The sequence below is a fragment of the Ornithodoros turicata genome, chromosome 1 (assembly GCF_037126465.1).
Source record: "Ornithodoros turicata isolate Travis chromosome 1, ASM3712646v1, whole genome shotgun sequence".
NCBI lineage: Eukaryota > Metazoa > Arthropoda > Arachnida > Ixodida > Argasidae > Ornithodoros > Ornithodoros turicata.
This window is the reverse complement of record NC_088201.1, coordinates 33,084,692-33,103,849: the sequence shown is the minus strand read 5'-3', so window position 1 is coordinate 33,103,849 and position 19,158 is coordinate 33,084,692. Positions and strand designations below refer to the sequence as shown.

General features: G+C 42.8%; 2 protein-coding genes across 6 annotated transcripts in view; one reads left to right on the top strand and one right to left on the bottom strand.

The window, feature by feature from the left end:
- Nucleotides 1–3,117: 3,117 nt before the first annotated feature.
- On the top strand, nucleotides 3,118–7,244 carry LOC135377928 (protein asteroid homolog 1-like). 4 transcript variants are annotated; one of them, XM_064610699.1, is made up of 3 exons: nucleotides 3,118–3,267; nucleotides 4,113–4,317; nucleotides 5,382–7,244. In XM_064610699.1, the coding sequence occupies exons 2-3, from the start codon at nucleotides 4,234–4,236 to the stop codon at nucleotides 7,095–7,097; spliced, it is 1,800 nt and encodes a 599-aa protein (XP_064466769.1). In that variant the 5' UTR covers nucleotides 3,118–3,267; nucleotides 4,113–4,233; the 3' UTR covers nucleotides 7,098–7,244. The 4 variants fall into 4 exon arrangements, with proteins under 4 accessions (XP_064466769.1, XP_064466767.1, XP_064466768.1 ...); XM_064610697.1 differs by lacking the exon at nucleotides 3,118–3,267 and adding an exon at nucleotides 3,274–3,649; XM_064610698.1 differs by lacking the exon at nucleotides 3,118–3,267 and adding an exon at nucleotides 3,286–3,357.
- Nucleotides 7,245–13,889: 6,645 nt separating this feature from the next.
- Nucleotides 13,890–19,158, bottom strand: part of LOC135377924 (zinc finger protein 341-like) — a 28,052-nt gene continuing 22,783 nt past the window's right edge. For both annotated transcript variants that reach the window (XM_064610693.1, XM_064610694.1), the window contains exons 10-11: nucleotides 18,575–18,863; nucleotides 13,890–16,018 (exon numbers count right to left, since the gene is read on the bottom strand). In XM_064610693.1, coding sequence (XP_064466763.1) covers nucleotides 15,482–16,018; nucleotides 18,575–18,863 — 826 coding nt within the window. In that variant the 3' untranslated portion in view covers nucleotides 13,890–15,481. The remainder of the gene's footprint in view (nucleotides 16,019–18,574; nucleotides 18,864–19,158) is intronic.

Here is a 19,158-nt window from a genome sequence, read left to right as displayed (position 1 = left end):
TAGAAATAAGAGGAAGGAAAAACTGAAAAAAACAACAAAAAAAAAACAGAAAGAACGTAAACAGTGAAGATGTGCACAACTGAAGGCATTACGCCTTTGAAAACTGAGTGCAAAAGGAACAAAATGCATTGAATCCTCGGTGTTTGACACGAAATGCATGCAATATATGAATATGGTCAATGAAATGGAGCAGCGGGAGTTGAACCCGCTCCCAACGAATATGCGTTCCGAAGATCCTACCGTTACACCTCACTGGCAGCTGCTGGTACCCTTTCGACTGCTTCGTTTCATTGATCTGATTGCGTTGGGCGAAATTCAGGCTATGTGTTGTGTCATCCTCTGTGTTTCTTCGCCTCACCTTCTACTGTGATAATGAGTATGGTGGGCGGATACATATTTTACAAATTGCAAGATTCATTTTTGGGGTTGGTTCCTCTTCGCTCTTTTGACCCGGGCGCGCCGAGCCCCAAAGGTTGGTGTCAGTCCCTTAGCGGGACTTCCCGGGGGAGGCGGCGCCCCCCCTAGTTCATGTTCCGGGGGGGCAAGGGTCCCCGCGCCCCCCCTAGTCGGCACCTATGCTAATAGGTCACCGAATACATGCGTTGGCTTATGGGCTTCACGCCGCGGCCGAGACCACTCATCCATTCCTGCATTCGCAAATTCCACCCTTCCATTCCTGCAAAGGTTGCCGCCTTTTCCAAGAGTCGTAAGTGACTCTAGTTTTCCCTGGGTCTAACCTGTTTTCTGTTTTTCGATGCTTTTTCTTTTCCTTGCTGCATGCAACAGCAGCATGACATGTGGTGGTGACAGGCGAAAAAACAGGTAAAAAAAGGTTATTAACCCCTTGACGTCAGGCTCCGCCCAATGCTTCGCCATAAAACCCAAAAACAGCGGATGAGAAGGACAAAGCAGCCGGCTCTAAAGTGATAGTGGCACCTAATCCCTTTTGATACAGGGCAGACTTCCAGGATGGAGTCACAGATGTAAAAATAAAAATAAAAGAAAATAGTTCTCGATGTTTGTCACTTAGGTCACTTCTGTGGTTGTCTCGTGAGTCTGTGTTTGATTTTCTCCCAGTGCACTAGGCGGCTCTGTATCTGCTTGAAAGGCTCGTTTGATGGTGGGTTTTCCACTTCGCTTTCAGTTTCTGTTTCAGCTTGTTTGAACAAGCACTGCATGCTCTCATCCATTTTTGGACCTTGGGAGTATACTCTTGGATTTTTTCGCACTCGGTTAGAATGTGTCGTCTGGTTTCCGCCGCTTTTCCGCATAACTGGCACGTAGGATCAACGTTCTCGAATAATTCACTCATTCTCTGGTTCGTTAGAAGGCATCCGGTGCGTGCTTGAAAGAGAAGTGCGCTTGCCCTGTCTCCTTTGTATTCCTTGCAGGTCTCTGGCTTCTGCTTGTGTTTGCTGTAATACTTGAGGCAGCTTGAGGCTCTGTTTTTTAGTTACTTTCTTCCGCCAGTCGTCCATTTCGATCGCACCGCCTCCAAAATACTGTCGCCACCAGCGCGCGCGCTCGGAAGATCTCTGATTGGCTGCGCATTATATGTATAAATATTTGGATGCTCATTGGTCTTCAAGAACTGGCGTCAGTTTCCTTCGCGCTGATTGGGCTAGAGTCATTTGATTGAGGCGCGAGTATCCAAACTCCAAATGGACGGTCGAACGGAGGAGAAAGAAAAACGGAAAAACGACGAAGGAGACTAGTGATGGGCGATAGCCATCCAACTTCCAAGCACTATCGATAGTACTATCGATGGCTCAGACGACTACTCATTTGACTATCGATAATTTTGCTCAGAACTATCGATATATTTAGCTATCTATAGAAAGCTGGACACAGTCCAAACCCGCGTGCTGCAAAAATGTAATAGTCACTGCTCCCATTTATGTTATCAATCTAATGAATACCTCTACTTATAGTCGCACAGTAAATGATATTTTTTAAATAGTTTCGGACCGCTAGCATGAAAAAAAAAAAAAAAAGATTACATAAAACAGTTCCGGAGGAACTGTTCCGAAAAGCAGTCGGGAACAAGAACAGTCGGGAAACAGAAAAGGAGATTTTGTGGATTGTTGTGCGCTGTACGTATGGTTAACATTAACCAGAGCAGTCGCATACGCTGTCAAACTATCACTAGTTTAAGTTACTGTCACTTTAATATCTCCCCAGAAATGCACCTCAAAAAGCGCAAATGTATAAATACTCCGATATTTCATATTTCATGAACTTCGCAGTCTTTTTTTTTTTTTTTTTGAGAGGTAACAAATAATCAAGAGCGAAATGCCATCGTTTGAACTGCATGCGAAAAAACGAGAGTTCAGGAGGTTCTATTTCCTATGGATTGTTTTCAACTCTTAAATTGTGAGTGACTGAAGTATCCATAGTTCGTATGAGCGAAACGCAAATTCAGACGATATCGTTTTTAAAAGGAACAAAATGGCTCATGAGTAGATTTTTCTATTCGTAGTTAGCAAACTATTGTGAATTTGCAGGAGCAAAACGCGAATCCAGAAAGTGTCGTTTCAAAAGAAACCTGCTCAAATTTTAAATTCGGAGTGAAGAAACTGTGGATAGTTTGCAGGAGCAAAACAGAAATTTAATATCGGATTGAGCAAACTAATTGATATTTGCAGGGCGAAACGCACAAACTATTGGTCGCTTGCAGAAGCAAATTTCGCAGAAAGTTTGGTTTTCAAAATCAAGAAGCTAAAATTTTAAATTGGTGGGTGGGAACAACGTACTGATAGTTTGCAGGAGCGAAAGCTTGGTTCAACCAACGTGAAGCTAGGTGCAGTGCATGTCCTGATACTATCGATAGTTCGAAAACCTATAGCGATACTATCGAAATTCTGGTTCACTCGATAGTTGTACAATCGATAGTCAAATACTATCGATAGTATCGAACGTTTCGATAGTATCGCCCATCACTAAGGGGGGACGAGAGGAGAGACGGGAAAGAAGGCTGCGAAAGGTCGGTCTGCGCATGCGCACTGGGCCCCAGCTTTTTTCCTGCGCTCCAGCTCGGGGACGCTGTGAATGGCTCCTGGAGATCACGTGGTTTGGGCGCCCGCCATTTTCTCTGGACCATTGCGTGAACGGCGTGAACGCGTGAACGGGAGCTTCCGGCGGAAACACCACGAGCTCGACATCATTCACGTCATCAACTGAATAATAACAACAAAAAACAAAACAAAAACTCTTCCAGTCTTCAGTGGTTGGTCCGATGCAGGAGGTCACGTGAGCCACGCGAGCGACGTAAGTTTCCCCAGATTCCCTCAACCACGGCGACCACGGCCGGGACTAGAGCTAGAGATCATGGCTGCTCGCTGCCCCATCTGTCTTCATGTGTGCACATAAATAGGTTATGTTTTGTGTGTTGTCTGTGGACCAGTTTAGACTTTTCCGATAGCTGATGGTAAGGTTAGAATAGAAAGAGGAGAGCTGCTTCCACTGCACAAGATACACAAGACTGCGTTATGGGCATCTATGGCCTCAGCTCGTTCTTTCGCCAAAATCCAGAACTTTCTGAACTGAAGTACCTTCACGACACGAAACTCGTCATTGATGGAAGCAACCTGGTTTACATGATCTATTTATCATCTAACCTGGAGTGTGTATATGGAGGTGACTATGACAGGTCAGTTCGCGACTCAAAAAGTGTTCAAAACTCCAGCAGATTGAAATCGCCCTGAGGCGCTAACATGGGACCCGTGTGCGAGACCCCAAGTAGACCACACAAGCACTCGTTTTTCACAATGTGCATAGTGTACATGTGGCCTGGTAGGCTGGAGACGGAAGTCATTGAATTGTCATTGAACCTTCAAAGCTTGGGAAGTGTACACAACTAGAAAAAGTAAGACACCAATCCCATGCAAGCTCGATTAGTTAAAGCTAAGTAACTAGCGTTAATATGCTAGTGATATTTGTTTAACATTCGTTAGAAGTGGAAAAATATGTGTGACCAGTGTTTTAACCAGTACGTTTTGCAGAATTTGTAAATAACTACATTAAACCGACTAAACTTTTCTCTCTCGCAGTTGTCTCGCGACGTAAAGCCCCGAATTATTAATTAAACTTGTCTCTTTTCCGTTGTACATAAGGTATGCAGAAGCAATCCGAGACTACTTCGCCATCTTTAAGAAGTGCAACATCGAAGTCGTCATAGTGTTTGATGGTGGCTATGACATTTCCAACAGCAAACTCAAGACATGCCAGCAGCGCATGCAACAACGTCTTTCTGCTGCAAAACATATTGCAAAGACTGGATGTGGCTCTCGTAAAGTTCTACCAATACTGGCACATGAGGTAAACTGCACAGACTTCTACATGTTGGGTGTACACGGTGTCCCGCTCAAATACGGGCACTGTTAATGCGAAATTTCCAGCAAAGTATTCTGCCCCTTTTGCATGTTTTATAGAATGTACATAAGAGTAATTTTGTAATGTAACTAGTAACAAATAAATTAAGCCATAGTGTGGTCTGTATTTAATTCAGGCAGTATTAACAGTAATGATCAATGAAACAGGAACCGAAATTCACCAGAATTAGAACTGGTAATGGTCATGAAAAATTAAACTCATGTACAACGTTCCTCCATTACCACAAACAGAAACAAGAATTATGGAATGGAATGGCTGGTATTGGGTTGGTTGGTTGGTTGGTAAAAAAAGAAAAATAGGGAGGGGCTGGTATTGAATGTGGGTAATAGCTATTACTCTTATGCAACAACATGCGATATTTCTCTTTCTTTCTTGTTGGACTTCTTTCCTTTAGCACATGCCATCAATACTGTGGGAATCGCAACATGGGATATTCAAGATTCATCTGTTGCTCGCTCATGCCATCCTGCGTAACTCTTGATGCAAACATGCAAAGAGCGATCTGCACAACAGACTTTACAACATAGCACGAGGACGCTCTCCTTCAACTTTTTGTTTCACATTGGCATAGCATTCGTCTGTGGGTGAAACCCTCGAAGGGGGGTTGCTTGCACACATGTATAGTTGCTGAAATCATAATTTCACCAGAGCACTATTCCGGATGAAGACATGTTACTATGGATTTTCTTTTAAATCCCAGAAGAGGTGCCTTTTTACTGAAGAGAAATTATTTGTGTGGTGTGTATGCATATTCTGAAGCAGCACTTCTGAAAGGGTGTCCACTTGCATCTTCATAAGGGTCCTTCCATTACCAGAAACAGTAATGAAAATGTAACAGAAACAAATTTGAAAGGCTGGTATCAAAAATGGAAATATTTGAGTAATGAAAATATGTGCATTTCTCTTACCTTCTAGGTTTTAGGCAAACAAGTTTTGTGGGCATATAATGCTTTTCCTGTATAGTAATTTTCAATATTTACTGCTTCTAGGTCTTCAAAGACATTGCTCGTGAACTTGGCATCCCCATTGTGCAATGTCACTTCGAGGCTGACGAAGAGATTGTAGCCATTGCCAATCACCTTGGCTCCCCTGTTGCAAGTCAAGACAGTGATTTTTACATATTCGACATCAAAGCAGGATTCATCAGGCTGGATTTCATTGCAGAATCTGTGTGCACACAAGTTGTAAATGGTGCCGAGGTCAACTGCTTGTCATGCCAGTGGTATCACATTGACAACCTGCTTTGTCATTTCCCAGGTTTTAAGCATTCTCTTTTACCATTTTTTGGAACACTTCTTGGCAATGACTTTGTGGATGCTAAAATGTTTGAAAACTTCTGCAGCCGCCTAAAATGTCCTAAACAACGTGGTCCTAGACGAAAACTCTACATCTGCAAGCAACACACAAAAATGATTGGACTTCTGCACTGGTTGAGTTCTGTAGATGAAAACAATGTTATCACTGAAGTGTTGAGTACACTGAAAAGTAGTAAGCGGGAGGAGGCTAGAAAAATCATTGCTGATAATGTAGAAAGATACACAAAGTGCAAATCCTCTTTTGCAGAGCACTTGATGGAGAATGGTCCAGTTACGTTTTCCTTTGCATCTGGTACACCATTTCCTTCTTGGTTTACAGAAATGCTTTTCAGTGGCAAAGTGAGCCCATATGTCATTAATGTTGCGGTCATACGTAGGGTGTTCCAGCTGGTGCAGGTAGACTGTTTTGAGAAGCCAAGCAGCTATATTTGCTCGCTCACTCTACGACAGGCTTTGTATGGTATAATATTAGGATCTGACAGCAAGAGAAATATTGGCCAAAATACAGTTGAAGAATTTGACCGTGAGGGAAGGAACATGAAAAGGTTCTATGTTGAGCCTTGTTTTAATGTTCCATGTTATGGAGAGTTGCCAGAGCTATCTGACATTCCTGGTATGGATTTGCAGTCAAGACAGATGCTCTTGAGGTGCCTTTTGAAGTGTGAGGATATAAACCTACTATGTGCTGAGCCACTGCAACTTGTGCTCTTTGTTATTCATTTCTGGCTGCGAAACTCCACAGAATCAACAAATGAGAATCTCTTGAGATCATTGTTACTTTCTATGGTACTGCTTCGGCTGTCTTCCGAGAGTAAAGAATCTTTAGCGAAACATGATCCAAAGCTGTGCGCACCTTCTTGCAGCAAACAGATGTCTGATGGACTGCTCAATACCAGGGTTATCCTGACTGTATCGGATATACCAGATGAGGTTGCTCTAAGTGCAATCAGAAACTTCTCAAAGTATTTTTCTCGCCCTTTGCACAATCATGCCCGTCCCTTTGACTCTGAGCTGACCTACTCCTGCAGTCAGTTCCAAACATGCCTTTTGTTTACAAGGTACATCAATAGAATCTTACAAATGCCATATACCGACACTGAAATCCATTTCACACTTAACGGAACATTTCTGTACAACTTTACTAAAGAGCTGGACTCTCGTGTACAGCCAGACTTGTTTATATCAGAGTACTTAGGAAGAGGTTCTATGTTGGACACAGCTTTTTCAAAGTTCTATAAAATGTTCAGAGAAACTGTTCCAGATGAATATTTCAAAGAAAAGAGTATGACTGCAAAGCCAAAGAAGCGTGCCTCCAAGCACAAAACGCTTGCGAAAGACTTGGAATGTGACACCGTTTCTTTATCAAATCGTTTTGGAGTATTATTGTAAATCAGTGTATTTGTATGGAATAGCAACATTTGGAAATCTGTATATATTGCCTTTTGTGGTATTTACAGACTGAAAACTTTCAGCAAGTGTAAAGTTGCTGTTACTTACTAATTGTGCAACTTGGACGCATAAAATGCTGAAAACTGAGGTGTTCATTCTGCTGCATATATTTTTAACATCAGAGCACAGAAAATGGTTGCCACATCATCAAAATGAGGGATAGCCATCTCACTTGTAAAGTCTTATTTCTTCAAAGTGGTCTTAATGCGATGAAACTTGCCTTGCAAATTTCTGTCTAAATTTTTACACTGATTGAACGAATTGATTAACTGATAGATGATGGAAGGGTGATGTCTTCACTTCAGCTTTGCTTCCTTGTTGCTGTGCATATTATTGTGGCCTTGTCATGGAACATTGTGTTGCATTTGCTTTTACTGCAGGGAAGTCTCATCTGATGCTACAGGTTAATACGATATGGTTTTATAGTAAACTTTATGTTCCACAGATTGACGCAACATTTCAGTCATTTTTCTGCCATATCGAAATCCTGAAAAGTTGCCAAAGCGCCCTGAGATAGTAGCAAGAAGTAGCCAATTTCCCGTATATGTAGCCAATTGTGTAGCCAGTGGTGTGTAGGTATCATATCACATGGAGTGAGCCGAGCTCCCATGAATGCGGAACTGCCACTTGTACCAGAACACATGCGATACACATTGACCAAGTAGTAAAATCTTGGGTCGGATTTTTGAAGCACACGATATTTCAGGGGAAAAAAAAGACCGGGGTCATATGAACATGATTTCAGTTCCACACTAAAAGTGACCAGAGAATGAAACATAACCAACCTAGTGGCCACAGCCTATCCCAACTGAAACCTTATGATAATTCGTATAATGATAAGCAGCGTCGTTACATTGTGTGAGAACTATGATTATGAGCAACACTACAGTGCAAAGTAGGTGGATTAGTTTCATCCAACCAAAGCACCTTTAATGAGTACTAACACCCCAGCGCAGAAACAGAAAAATTCTGAGGGACATCATACTGGCTCAGAAAAGGCTGATCATCAAGGGATTGGGGTATGAATAAACGGAATGTATGTACTTCAGCACTAGATGTGTCGCCACGATAAAAACTATCCCGTTATCCAGTGATTTATCCAGACCCCCCTACAACCCCCAAATGTTCAATGACACCCCCCTAATTTTTTCACCTGTGTACCCCATACAGGGGGTGCCCTTGCAATTTCAGCTTTAGACACATGTCGGTAATGATATATTAAGCTGTAATGATGTAACTATAATAATCCCCCCCCCCAATTTTTTCCAACACCCCTTCATGCTTGGGATTCTGGATAAACCACTGCCGTTATCTTGGACGCTTATCCTGTTTTAGGTACACAGAAGTTTGAAATATAGCGCCAAGAAGTATCCACAAAGTAGCAGGAAAATAAAGTCTCCATCGCCCAAATTTCAGCGCCGCGACAGTCAGAAAGTAGCCAGTTTGGTGCAAAGTAGCCAAATCTGGCAACCCCACTTGACATTTTTATACCAAGTAGAAGATAAGTGCATAAAAAATATTTACTCCAGCGTGTACCGTTCGGCAACCACCCAACTCGTACCACACTAAACTTTTTTTTGTGGGAAGGGGGGGGGGGGGTTGTTTTTGGGAGTAGCCTTTCAAACTCAAAACTCAAGTCATGCCGGGAGAGGCCATATCAGGAAAAAATGTCGCAGAATTTCACTTATGCTGAAGGAAATGTAAGAATTCCACAAATGACATTTAGCGAAGCGCACTGAAGGATAGTTAAACTGCACTAGGATGGTTATTGGAACTAATGAATTTTGAAACGAAATCAAATCAAAATTGTCCCAGATTTTTGTCATCGTGTGGAATACTAAAACATTAATTAATCATTTGAGTAAATCAATAGTTTCAACCCGTAATGCGGCTCATCACAATACTATATTCGGAAAAATCGGAAGGCGTCTATTGGCACACTTCTCCGAACGTTGTTTTCGTGATGCCTTTTCATGATCTCTGTGTTTGGAAGGACCCTCCGTACAGCATTTTCCTCAGCCTTTTCAAAGTCCATTATGACAATACTAACACCCAGAGGCGAAAATGCTATGATAACCTCCACAACCTTCTGTAAGGCACGCATACGTGTGCTCTCGCTTGTCCGGCAGCAAGCAATACACAAATGGCTGGACACGATTTCTGTACATGCCGTGAATGACCCATAACTGGTAGAACATTCCAGGTGCTGCTTTAAATGTGCCATCGACCAGCCAAGTACTACACTCGTTCAGTCGGCTGAGGTCATTATGTGAGCCCAGTATAACAACTCTGGAGGGATCAACAGGACACAAATCACGAAAAATTCAAGCCTGTCCATTCTCGTGTTGCTGAGGCTCGCCAGAATGATGATCTTGTGAAGGCTGTGGGGCACTGGAGGTAAACCTTGTGTGCTTCGCCGAACCCTGTTGACTTCCTTTTCCAGTGATGCAATCTTCGGTATTTTTGCTAGCACTTCTTCTGTTGCACCTTCCAAGCAAGCAGCTACAACGTTACGGGCTGCATCATGTGATCCCGTTGCTGATCGTTTTATACTATCAGTTATGACAGCAGCTGCTCAGGTATTGGGGCAGGGAGGATGACTGTGTTCTTGCGTAACAATGACTTCGTCACCGGACAAAATCTCTCAGACACCCGAACTGAAATTTTTGACAATGTCAGGTTACTTTCGCTGAATCAGAGCGATACTTTGAGTACATGTATCCCCAAAATGGTAACTTGGTTCCCGCATAATGTGAAGGAATGAACGTCGCCATCCTTGCAGAAAACTATAGCGTGACTTCCAGGTGCCTCAGAGTCTTGAAAAAAACTAAGACAGAAAAATTTTAATGAAACACAGTCCCCTGTGCCTTACCCGAGACTACTGCACGTTCTATGACGATGGAGGTTATGGCATGTAATCTGCGGCACAAGGTATAACGTAGAAATATACCGTATTTTCCAACGTACTACAAAGTGTACACCCAAAAATTTGCGGAATTTGAAAAATGTTCTATGTAAATGCTGACTGCCGCCTCTGTCTGCTTTTCGTGTACTCATGCTCACCATCTATCATTCATTCTTTCCCAATTTTCCCAGAATGTGGCACTTAAACAAATTATCTACGCCTATATCATACGGGCGGATCAAGGCTCGTGGCTGAAGGTTGCAAGGCACCTCCTTAGGAATGACTCTTCCGGAAAAAACTCGAATGTATGACGCACACTGCTTATTCGGGACACTTTTTACGATGTACAGTGAAACTCCTTTATAGCGAACACCTTTTTAACGAAAATACCACTACAGCGAATTTTTTTGCGGTCTCACTGGAGCCCTATAGGTCCAATAATGGACATCCTTTTTAACGAAAATACCTTTACTGCAAATTTTTTTTGCTGTCCCCTGAGTTTCGTTGTAAAGGAGTTTGACTGTATAACGCGCACGTTATACACCAGAAAATATGGCAAACGGTGGTGCGGAAGTAGACGAAAAGCCGATAAAATCAAATAAAGACATAATAGCAAAAACAACCAAAGAAAAAGCATGAACAAAACACTCCTGTTGCCCTTTCTCTGACAGTTTCCAAGTACATCTCTCCAGCTAGTTAATTAATTTGCATACCAATCTTAACAAATAGTCTCTTCAAGTAACATGCCCTCCAATTTCAGATCTATGTGAGGTGGCCAGCATTCTGCACTTTGTATTGTTTAGTTGGGATGAGTTACTAAGAATCTGATCCCATCACCTTTGGCTTTTATATCCACTACTTGACTGAAGCCTGCTTAATTTCTGTATCACAGGCAACAACTGACTCCAGCACCAGAACTTAGCCTAATCGTTTTTGACACAGATGTGTGTAGCACCGTATTATATGTTTCAAAAGAGCATCTCCACTTTTGTGCTTCACATTTAGTTTACATCGCACGTTCAGTATGAGTTGAGGCAGGGGAACAGTTTACTTAAAGAGTACATATGGCTCGTGCTTAATACCTCGAGACCGAGACGCTAACTGATTCTCTCATCGGCCGTCCGGAAACCTGAGAGCGCACTAAGAGCGACCACAGGTGTTCAAAATACCGGATGCCTGTCTGCTCTCGTTATCTGATCCTTGCGTGCCGATCCTGTGTGTGTCTGTGTGAGCTATTTGGCTGAGTCCGTCTGGTTGTATAATCTCACGTCAGTCGCTTCCTACTCCTGGGTACGTGTAAGATCTTTTCGATGGATGTAATCGATCTTGTGTCGCTTTAGAAAAATGTTTCATATGAATAAGTCACACTACAGATCTGGTAATTTAAATTTGATAATGTTACGTTAAATTTGACGACCCTTTCTGTCACCATTCTATAGGCATGGTTCCCACTGGTCCTTGAAACCCATGAATACCCCGAAAATGCTGTTTTCAAGGTCGTGAAAACCCTTAAATTTTACACGGTCATTTTAACCTTTGATTTTCAACTTTCTCTTATTCTCACGGAGCTGCAGTGCAAACCCTACTTATCCGGAGTCAGAACTAAAGTTTCGAAACCATAGGAAGATAGCACTCATTGCAATAGCAATCACGAGAGGAATCCAGAAGTGCAAAAGATGAACGGTGCCCTTTGTTGTATTCATTAGCCTTCTTTTCTATTTTATTATCTTTAACATTTGGGAATCCTGAGTTATGCTAGTGAACGGATCACTGGAAAAATTGAATGGGAACCATCTATAAGATTTCGTGTTCTTAGACATTTCTCTCCCAAGCCCTACTCGTACATAGCAGCTGATCAAGTTCTTCATCTTTTCTCTATCCCAGCTGTCATCTCCATACCTACATCTGCTCACCCGAAGCCTAATGTACAATTCGGCTGCTCTTAATAAATGAAATCATTGCTCTTTTCGTATCGCCTTCTTCACACGGCAGTGCTATGGCCACTTCTGAGAATGTTTTGGGCAAGATTCCTATCTAAGTGCCTTAGACCGAGAAGGGCCATGGGGGTGTAGCACGATTCATCCGCTCTCATCTCGCACGCTGTTTCTCCCGCGTTAGCTCGCCCTGCACCGGTTCCAGCTTGACGATTCAACTGAAGAGCGTCCTGCAGAGGTTGAAAGGTCCTCACATGTTATCTCAACATATCTAAAAGTGAAGGGGCAAAACGGGGCAAGGGGGACAAGATACCTTGTCCCCCTTGACAGAGTACGCCTAGCTAGAGCCTAGCTACGCCTAGAGTACGCCTGGCTGCTTTCAAGAATAGGAGGCTTATCCCTTAATTGTAGCCACGTGGAGAAGCTGTTCGGGAGAATCGGACCAATTCACTCGGTGTGGAGGATGTTTAGTTCTTCCTGCTGTTCTACTAAAGTTCCAACTCTGTCTGGCCATCATGAAGAAATGAAGAATGGGTTGCTAGTCCCTGGCTTGCACCTGTCACACCAGGGCATCGCGAAAACAACGCCTTCAGAAGCGTGCAAACGGAAACCTTGCGAATAGCATTGTAATGGGCTGGAATATGGATTGAGTCCATTGATCACCTATTCAAAGGATTAGTGTCTCAGTGTTTCCATGAAACGACAAAAATGTGGGACTTTTGGGTTCTGTAAAAAATTCATTTCCCATTACAATTGCAGTGCGCCTCAACAATCCTTCAGTACGCACCAACAAATGTCATCTGTGGAATTTGTACATTTCCTCGAGAGTCACATTCTGTGACTCTCTAAGTGCTACTCGCCTAAGTCTCGCTTAAGTGCTACTGAACCGTGAGGAATATCTCATTAAATAAGGGGCTACTGAAGGAAACCAGAAGCACTTGTCAAAAGACAACACACCTATCCTATAGACATATATGGAAGACAACTTTGTGTCACCTCGTTTATTACGGGTTATAATTCACATTATGAAATAATATGGAACGCATTCATTTCCTCGAGACATTACAATTACATGCAAGGTATATCAGTTTGACCCAACAATAATATTCGCTGCCACTTGCAGTAAGTATAACATTAAAGGAGCACCGAGGCGATCCCAAAATTTTGTTTGTTTTTGGCTGTGGCATGTTCTGCAACAGATAAAATAAGCTCCTGCGAATGTAAGACTGGCACAGGTGACCTGCTGCACCCACGCGAGGTCTCTGTTACGTACATTTTTTGAAAATCCTTCCCTCTTGGAAAGAGCATGTCGGAGAATGGGGAATGTTGTAACATAGCCTATTCCCCTGGCATGTGCCTTGTGACATAGACCATCACAGCTCAAGCAGGTATAGCAAAGCAAGAAGCTGAGAAGAAAAGATCAGAAGAAAGGCACGAAGACTTTTTCGATGTCACGCGAGGATCGTGTCGGCCATCTGTGGCTGCTTTCTCTGAATGTTTTTGTAAATTTGATTGCCCAGTGACAATGCATTGCACAGCAAAAATATTTTGCATGGTGACTCTCAATGGAAAACTCAATGAATGTGACAGGTCTTTGTGCCCTATTCAATGTTATCACATTGCTCCAAGGTACATGAATAGTGAAATTGCAAATCCAGTAATCAAAACACAGGTGCATCACCAATGAAAGTATCACAACAGGATACACGCCGAGATATTGCAATACAGTCAAACTCCTTTACAACGAAACTCAGGGGACAGCAAAAAAAATTTGCAGTAAAGGTATTTTCGTTGAAAAGGATGCCCATTATTGCACCCATAGGGCTCCAGCGGGACCGCAAAAAAACTTGCTGTAGTGGTATTTTCGTTAAAAAGGTGTTCGCTATAAAGGAGTTTGACTGTATCTCCAAATATATAAAGGTTTGTGTTAAGAATATAATTTCAAATGGCAATCCTGTTGCACACTGCGTTTTGCTAGCACCATCACAACATGCTATATTTGACAGTCAGCAGGAACTGATTGCACTCAATTTCTGCCACCACTCGGGCTGTTTTCCTTACAACTTCAGCTTAACTATTTTTCTCAGTTGAAGCCCAGAATCAGTCCAACCTAGTGCACCCTTCACAATTAGAAATCAGTTTAAGAAAGCAGAAAGAGCAGGGAAAACAGCATTCTGTTGGCGTTCTCCCACTTTCTTCTTATGGGCAAAGCTTCCTTTCCTCCTTTTTCAACAGTGATGTCCTTCATTTTTTCGTCGCCCAAAAAAGTACAAAATGGTGGTTCTAGCTAAATTCACCTGTCAACCAGAGCAGCAAGGGCATTTTGATAATGTGGAATAGAAAACCTTTACTAGCACAGAGATTAGCAGCATTGGCCACAAACCCTTCTTTGGATATTTTAATATGCATTTGCTTGGAAAAAAATATTTAATTCCCCACATCACCATCAGCAATGGGGTAGAGTATTGCCCCTGGTGATGGCGAAAAAAACAGTGCTTCATGATCAGTGAAAAGGAACAACAAAAACTAGCACAGCAGTATACTACAGGGTCGTAGCTAGGCTGCATACTCACACGCCTAGAGTGCAACAGCCAGACAAAAATTTATTTGATCTCCGTGAACCACACTCATTGTGGTCTTTTCCCATTTTTAAAAGATTACAAAGAAACAAATGCAGTATGCAGTTGTCATACATTAATTGCCTAGGAAATTTATTTTTTCTTTCTTTATTATAAGTTGTCTGCAAGAAACATATCACTAATTAAGGGATATACAATGCATATTCAAATTTCCCGCAGAAAAAGGTATGCGTGACAAAGCAAGTTTTGGAGTGCAATTCTCCATATTAAGGGCCTGACATTTTAGGGTTGTACCCAATTACACCCGATATTTACCTTCAGATTCAAATCAGCAAAAACAGGGTTTTTGCTTGAAAACTTGGACCAGTGGGATCCGAAGTCATCACAACTAACACAGAACTTTGGAAACTGTGTTGTAAATGCATAAATATTCTCATACAAACTGTCAAAACAGAGATCCCGCTGCCTCTTAGATGCATGGACTAAATATTGATAATCTGTGTCTACTGGAGTGTCATGTGTACTAGGCCGAGTAAACCAAAGATTTACATCTAATTCAATCCGTTCAACAACAATTGGGTTGAATCAGGTTCAGTACAACCCGATTACACCTTTATTGAAGCAAATTATGACCCGATATTCCCCCCTCCCCCTGACGCTGCTGAAAAATATAACCAGAAAAAGTCAGGCCCTTTCCATATTCTAATGAAAAAAAAGTGCTTTTATGCACTCTCATAAAGTGGCAAAGGTACTGTGCAATAAAGTACTGTTGACTGCACATAAGAAAAACAAAAGCAGAACTTTATACTGCTAGAAAACACTTTTGTCTAATATACTTCAGGTCAGTGAAAATTTCAATGCTGCTGCAGATCAGCTTGGGTTGCTTTTGACTAGCATCTTGATGCACTATTCATCCTGTTTACCCGGTTCAGAGGTTGGTTGTATATCTGGATAAGTTATTGACACCTTTCCTACACCAATATCCCCTGTGGTTGAGATAATTTCTATGTGTGCAGTTTGGACATCAGTGAGTCCTTCGTCAGGTATGGCAGCTTGATCACACGCTTTTGAAAGCAGTGTTGGCTTGCACATGGCACATCTAGATGCGGACCATTTTCTGCCACGACCACGACACGTGTGAGCAACACGCTTTCGGCAGTTATGCTCATCTAAGGCCTTTTGAGATACAAATGCTTGCTGACAGGTGCTACATTGAAATGGTGCACTGGAATGCAGACGTTCATGGTTTTTCAGACGTGTTTTCTGGGCAAAACATCGCCCACAAGTTCTGCATGCATATGGCTTGATGCCAGAGTGTGTGAAGAGGTGGGCTTTCAGCTTGTCAGCACGATTAAACTCCATCTGACAGCCTAGTGCTGCTGCATATGGGCACTTGAACCGCTTCACTGTATCATGCACAAGCATATGTCTCTTGAGCTTGTCCTGGAAGAGATTTCATAAGGAAATAAGAGAACCATTACTGAAACAGAGAGATTCCCTTATCCTATTTACAGAAAAACAGAGCAAACTCATTATTTCAAAGTTGTGGTATACCTTCATTACTGCGTACAAAAGCCACGTCAGCCTGCACAACTTACAGCTATCACCACAAGCTCTGCGAGTGTGCATTTTCTCGATTTGTGTGGGGTCAGAAGTGTCGAAGCTTTAGCAATTGACATACATTATATTTAAAGGTGGTTTTATGCAAAAGGATTCAATGCAATTGCCAGTTTATGATTACTAAACAATTCAAGGATCTACATCGTAACACTGCTGTTGTCAGCCTGTGGATTAATTGTGCCCACCTGTGAACTTTTTAACGATGATGAAATCTCAGCACATGGGTGTGTGTTTGCCCACCACGCATTTAGCATCTCTTGTAGAGCACAACATGTCTAAGCTACTTGTACTTCACGCCACCAAGTTGCTAGTGCCCCCAGTAGGTGTCTATCTCGAGATCAGTAAGCAGGCATGTTAACAAAATCCACTGAGGCCGGTCATGAATACTCTAGGTTTGTCAAAGTTTGGTCGTTTTTGCTCCAGTAGGCCATAAAGGCTCCACTGTGGTCCTCCTCAGCAGATCACAACACAGACAGACAGAATCGAGACGACAGGAAGCAGCTTCCCACTATTTATCCTCACGATCATGAGCTACTGTGCTTCACACCAGACACAATTAACCCATGATGCATACCTGCCAACTTGGGAACATCCGAATTAGGGAGATTTCCAAAGCATGAGGAGGGGGTACGTTTGTTGACAAATGGACTTGCTATTTTATATAAGAGAAGGCCAATGTTGGGAGGTTTTTATTTGCACATGTAAGAGGAGCACGCTTGACCCCAGAAGACTCATCAGGCACAAGTTTTGCAGCGACAGACTTTGCCCTCTCCCAGAAACTATCTGGGTGTCTGGCTGTGGCAAGGCCATGACACTTTCCAAAAAGAACGTGAAGACACGGAACTATGTCCCTGTTCTCTTCGCGATGCTGGACTGCCCTCACATTCAGCACTATTCGTTCAGCACTGCCTCAGTAACGTGGCTAAACTTCAAAAGCCCATCTGAACAAGTTAGTTAACAAGTCATTAAAAAAGTAGCTCGCATAATACGTCAGAACCATCGGTTACAGTTGTACATCGCTGTCGTCAGTTACGTGAACAGCGACCGCAAAAACTTTCAATTCAGCGCGCTTATCATGAGCTCTTGTGCGCGGTTTCCCATTTCACCGACAATTGCAGTCGACTTAGTTCGAGCACACGCGTACCGCTTTGCAACGTCGGGAGTTGGGAACACGGAGGAGGATTGCCCGCACGGATAACACTGTAGTCCTTGTCTTGCTTTCGGAAAAGCTGACCTAGCTATAGTCGTGTTCAACTTAGAAAGGAAAAGAAATCTAGTCCGTCAACTACATATGCCATTGGAGATAAAGAGACGCGATAGCGCACCAGGAGAAATACTACAGCGCCGCCACGCAGCAGTGTCATGTGGCCAGTCAAAACAGCCAATAGGGAAGCAGAGTGGGTACGACGGATTACATTATCTGGTGGAGGAGCGAGCGTGACCACTCTGTGTTCAGCCATCCTACCTGCGGCGCAGTGATACTTTGAGAGTTGACAGACTAGATTTCTTTTTAAGTTGAACACAACTATAGTACTGTTTGTCTTGGCATTTAAGGTGGTTCTTGTGCTCCCTCGACGTAACGTGGGTAACAATGTCGGTCCACCCTCCACGCGGAATGCTGATGTCGCAGCCATAAAATGTGCAGAACACACGGTGCCCTTTCCTGGACGCGATCACGCGTCCCAGTTCAGTTGTGTATTGCTTCAGAAACACGTGCAGGTACCTGTTTCGCTTACATGAAGTCGTGATCTGCAACATGCAAGGCAAAAACACTGCAAAGGCACCCTTGTGGCAAAACACGGAAGAAATGCCCGGAAACTAGAAGTGCTAGAACTAGAATCCTAGAACTCTCCGGAACATATAGGCTCCGGAAAGCAATCGGCTAGATGGCAGTCGGGCTGGTATTGGATTGACGTTTACATCTGTGTGGCCAGACAAAAAGCAGGCGTCTGAGATATAGAGGGGGAAACTGCATTTTCCGGGAGATTTGCTTCTCGGTCGTACAATCGTACAAAACAGTCTGAATCCGGGAGTCTCACGCATGAATCGGGAGAGTTGGCAGGTATGATAATGCCCTCTGTCATACACGAGTAATTGCCTTAAGGTCTACTTTTTCCATTCAATGAAAGATGAAATTTTCCCGTTTGATTGATGATGATTTTCCCGTGAAATTTTCCGTTTTGATTTTCCCACATTTTGTTGAATGACCAGGACAATTCCGATCACTGCAAACATAGAACTTTTGTGATGACATTTGTAACAAAGTTTCCACGTGTCTCAATGGGCAAGCTGAAGAGAACCACAATGCATTTCTATGTGTAAGGGAATGTACACTTTGATTGGAAGAAGTTGAGGGAATAAGACAAAAACAAACTATACCTGGCGGTTGAATGTAGCACCACACTGTGAACATAGGAATGGCTTCTCATTAGTGTGGATGACCGAATGAACCTTGAGGTAATGTTCAGTTTTAAAGGCCTTTTTGCAGACAGGACAGACATGTGGACTGGCATCTCTATGAATTAGCAGGTGCCGCCGTAAATATCGCTCACAAGGGAACACTTTCGTACACACAGGACAAGGATAGTTATGAGTGCATGTTGCCTCATGATGTGCCAGTGCTTCTGCTGTTGCATACTTATTCAAGCAGTGGCTGCAGCGATGAACCCTGGAAAGTGTATGTAGTACTTCAACAACACTGAGAAACACTGAACTAGACTACGGCTGCAACAACTTTCTGCTTTCGAATACGAATACGAATATTCACACACCTCTACATGTAACGTAAGTTTTATTATGTAAATTTTTGCAAAGTGAACTCTGAAATTTGCCAAGGTCACTTTTTTACCCCACCAATGTGAAGAGGTGTTGAATTTACTCAAATTCATGACACTTGATAGGGATATTGAGGAGCTATCCCATGGGAAAAAAAAGCCGAACATAATGCTTTTCGGAGCACCCAA

Excerpts from the sequence above, each read along its gene's own strand:
- LOC135377928 (XM_064610697.1), top strand. The coding sequence starts at position 3,489 with ATGGGCATCTATGGCCTCAGCTCGTTCTTTCGCCAAAATCCAGAACTT. Across the intron at positions 3,650-4,112 it reads TATGGAGGTGACTATGACAG|GTATGCAGAAGCAATCCGAG; the intron begins GTCAGTTCGCGA and ends GTTGTACATAAG. Across the intron at positions 4,318-5,381 it reads TACCAATACTGGCACATGAG|GTCTTCAAAGACATTGCTCG; the intron begins GTAAACTGCACA and ends TACTGCTTCTAG.